The sequence below is a fragment of the Mandrillus leucophaeus genome, unplaced genomic scaffold (assembly GCF_000951045.1).
Source record: "Mandrillus leucophaeus isolate KB7577 unplaced genomic scaffold, Mleu.le_1.0 Scaffold98, whole genome shotgun sequence".
Lineage (NCBI taxonomy): Eukaryota > Metazoa > Chordata > Mammalia > Primates > Cercopithecidae > Mandrillus > Mandrillus leucophaeus.
In genome coordinates, this window is record NW_012110696.1 from 968,141 (window position 1) to 972,104 (window position 3,964).

Sequence of the window (3,964 nt, forward strand, 5' to 3'; positions counted from 1 at the left end):
CCTAAAGTGTTGGGATTACAGGTGTGAGCCACCGTGCCTGGCCTATTTTATTTATTAATTAATTTATTTACTTATTTATTATTTTTTGAGATGGAGTCTTACTCTGTCACCAAGGCGGGAGTGCAGTGATGCGATCTTGGCTCACTGCAACCTCCGTTTCCTGGGTTTAAGCGATTCTCCTGCCTCAGCCTCCCGAGCAGCTGGATTTATGGCACACACCACTATGCCCAGCTAATTTTTATGTTTTTAATAGAGACAGGGTTTCACCATATTGGCCAGGTTGGTCTGGAGCTCCTGACCTCATGATCCACCTGCCTGTGCCTCCCAAAGTGTTGAGATTACAGGCGTGAGCCACCATGCCCGGCCTGTTTTTATTATTATTATTATTTTGAGACTTTCTCACTGTGTCGCCCAGGCTGAAGTACAGTGTAGTGTGACCATGGCTCACTGTAGCCTTGACCTCCTGGGCTCAGGTGATCTTCTCACCTCAGCCTCCTGAGTAGCTGGGACTATAGGCACATGACACCACGCCCAGCTAATTTTTCTATTCTTTGTAGTAAGACAGGATTTTGCCATTTTGCCCAGACTGGTCTTGAACTCCTGGGCTCAAGCAGTCCTCCTGCCTCAGCCTCCCAAAGGGCCAGGATTACAGGTGTGAGCCACTGTGCCCAGCCCACAATAATCCCCTTAAAAAAGACAGAGCAAGATCTTCAACAGTTTGAAATTTTATATTTTTCTTTTTCTCCTTGAATTCCTTTCTTGTTTATTCCTCCACGGAATTGTTAATGTAATTTTATGCTTGAAAGCCTACTCTTGGAAACCATGTATTTATCTGAAACAAAAATACAAGTATGCATTAAAAATTTTCATGACATATGACCAAGCGTTAAAACATTTTCTTTCAAAATTATTTAAAATGTAAGATTAATATAGTCATTCAAAGCAACATATATATGTGTGTGTGTGTATATATATATATATAAAAAATAAGCCTCGACTGGGTACGCTGGCTCACACCTGTAATCCTAGCACTTTAGGAGGCCAAAGCAGGTAGATTGCTTGAGTCCAGGAGTTTGAGACCAGCCTAGGGAACATGGTGAAACCCCACTCTACTAAAAATAGAAAAATTCGCTGGGTGTGGTGGTGAACCCCTGTAGTCACAGCTACATGGGAGGCTGAGGTGGAAGGATCACCTAAACCAGGGACATGGAGGTTGCAGTGAGCTGAGATTGTGCCACTGCACTTCAACCTGGGCAATAGAGCAAGACCCTGTCTCAAAAAAAAAAAAAAAAAAAAGGAAAAGAGAAGAAACCTTAAAAAATAAAGTGTTATCATAAATAAGTCCTATAAAGAAATGGATATGATTGCTTTCCCCACCTTGATTAGTTTGTGGATCTATGAATGTATATTGTACATTGATGGAATGAGAATGAGACAGGTAGAGAACTGCTATTGAGTTGGGTTTAATTTTTTTTTTTTTCAAGACAGAGTCTTGCTCTATCACCCAGGCTGGAGTGCAATGGCGCGATCTTGGCTCACTGCAACCTCCACCTTCCGGGTTCAAGCGATTCTCCTGCCTCAGCCTCCTCAGTAGCTGGGATTACAGGCATGCGCCACCATGCCCAGCTAATTTTTGTATTCTTAGTAGAGACGAGGTTTCTCCATGTTGGCCAGAATGGTCTTGAACTCTTGACCTCGTGATCCGCCCACCTCAGCCTCCCAAAGTGCTGGGATTACAGGTGTGAGCCACTGCGCCTGGCCCCCAAAATTTTTTTTAGTAGATCGATTAACATATTATTAAATAGTTTTGGTGATTTCATTTTCTCTATAAATGGTCTTTACTTGGAAGTTGTAAATTATTAATCTTCTCTCTTATGCACATATGCAATATACTCCTATCCATGACATCTCTCATTACATGCATTGATTCCCAGAACAGGGGCTTGTTGGAGGCTTTTGAGCTTTTTCTTTGAGACAGAGTTTTGTTCTTGTCACCCTAGCTGGAGTGCAATGGTGCAGTCTCGGCTCACTGCAGCCTCCACCTCCTGGATTCAAGTGATTCTCCTGCCTCAGCCTCCCAAGTAGCTGGAATTACACAGGCGCCTGCCACCATGCCCAGCTAATTTTTGTAATTTTAGTAGAGACGGAGTTTCACCATGTTCATCTCAAATTCCTGACCTCAAGTGATCCACCTACCTCAGCCTCCCAAAGTGCTGGGATTACAGGTGTGAGCTACTATGCCTGACTGGCTTTTGAGCTCTTGATCCAGATATGCATGCCTACCTTGCTTGAGAAAAATCACTGCTCTAGAAGACACTATGTGGTTTCCTTAGAAGGTTTGATCACAGAGGCCGGGCGCAGTGGCTCACGCCTGTAATCCCAGCACTTTGGGAGGCCGAGGCAGGTGGATCACCAGGTCAGGAGATTGAGACCATCCTCGCTAACACAGTGAAACCCCGTCTCTACTAAAAATACAAAAAAAAATTAGCTGGGCATGGTGGTGGGCGCCTGTAGTCCCAGCTACTCGGGAGGCTGAGGCAGGAGAATGGTGTGAACCCGGGAGGGGAAGCTTGCAGTGAGCCCAGATCGCACCACTGCACTCCAGCCTGGGTGACAAAGCCAGACTCTGCCTCAAAAAAAAAAAAAAAAAAGAAGTTTTGATTATAGATAATATGAAGATTGTGTCTCTGTATTACTTTAGACAAGTTTTTACCAGAAATTAGTTTGGTTTATAAATCTGTCTTATGAATCCATATTCTAATGAAATATTTTCCATTTTTCTGTAGAATCTTAAATCTTCAAGAAGTCAGACATCAAGAGGTTCCGCCAAGCTCTCTCCTCAGTCCTTCAGTGTCAGACTCACAGATCAGCTATCTACTGACCAAAAACAGAAGAGCATCAGCTCATTGGCTCTTTCAAGTTGTTTAATTCCGCAGTATAATCAAGAGGCTTCAGTTCTACAGAAAAAGGAGCATGAAAGAAAGCATTTCCTAGTGGAGAATATAAATAATGAAAATAAAGGAAGCATTAATCTTAAAAGGAAACATATTACATATAATAATTCTTCAGAGAAAACAAGTAAACAAATGGCATTGGAAGAAGATACTGATGAGGCTGAAGCCTACCTAAATTCTGGGAACTCAGGAGCATTGAAAAAACATTTTTGTGATATTAGGCATTTGGATGATTGGGCAAAAAGCCAGCTGATTGAAATGCTCAAACAGGCAGCAGCCCTGGTGGTAACTCTGATGTATACTGATGGTTCCACCCAGTTAAGAGCTGACCAGGTTAGTAAACAGTGATGGTTTTTGTTTGCTGTCTTGACACCATAAAAGAAACCCATTTTCTTAGTGTCTGATTTTGATAGGAGAGCTAGAAACAAGATTTTAAGGCTTTCCCTCCCCTCCAGTGGTAAGTGATTGACAATGTATAGCTCCCATCGGTTTCTTAGGAAACTGCAAAATTGTTTTCCAGAGTGGGTGTGCCATTTTACTTTCCACCAGCAGTGTACTAGGGTTTCAAATTCTCCACCTCCTTGTCAACACTTGTTGTTGTCTATTTTTTTTTTTATTTTAGCCATTCTAGTGATTCTGAAGTGGTATTTCATGGTGGTTTTAAATTGTATTTCCCTATTACCTAGTGACATTGAGCATCTTTTCATGTGCTTATTGGCCATTCGTATATCTTCTTTGATATCTTCTTTCTGTTTTGATGATTTGATGAAATATCTGTTCAAATTTTTTGCCCATTTTAAAATTGGGTTATTTGTGTTTTATTTTGGATCTGTAAGCATTCTTTATGTATTATGATGCAAGTCTCTTATAAGATATATCATTTATACTTCTGCCAATTTCTGGCTTATTTTTAAAGAATTTATTGAGGGTGTCTTTTGAAGCACAAAATTTTAAAAATTTGATCTCTGTTGATCTTTTAAAAAAATCTTTCCCTCCCTCCCTCCCTTCTT

The 3,964-nt window shown here is 41.2% G+C and overlaps 1 protein-coding gene across 2 annotated transcripts in view; it reads left to right on the forward strand.

The window, feature by feature from the left end:
- The window catches only part of LOC105532652 (HAUS augmin-like complex subunit 3), a 191,743-nt gene that overhangs the window by 36,877 nt on the left and 150,902 nt on the right, over positions 1–3,964 (forward strand). For both annotated transcript variants that reach the window (XM_011970856.1, XM_011970855.1), the window contains one exon: positions 2,787–3,287. In XM_011970856.1, coding sequence (XP_011826246.1) covers positions 2,787–3,287 — 501 coding nt within the window. The remainder of the gene's footprint in view (positions 1–2,786; positions 3,288–3,964) is intronic.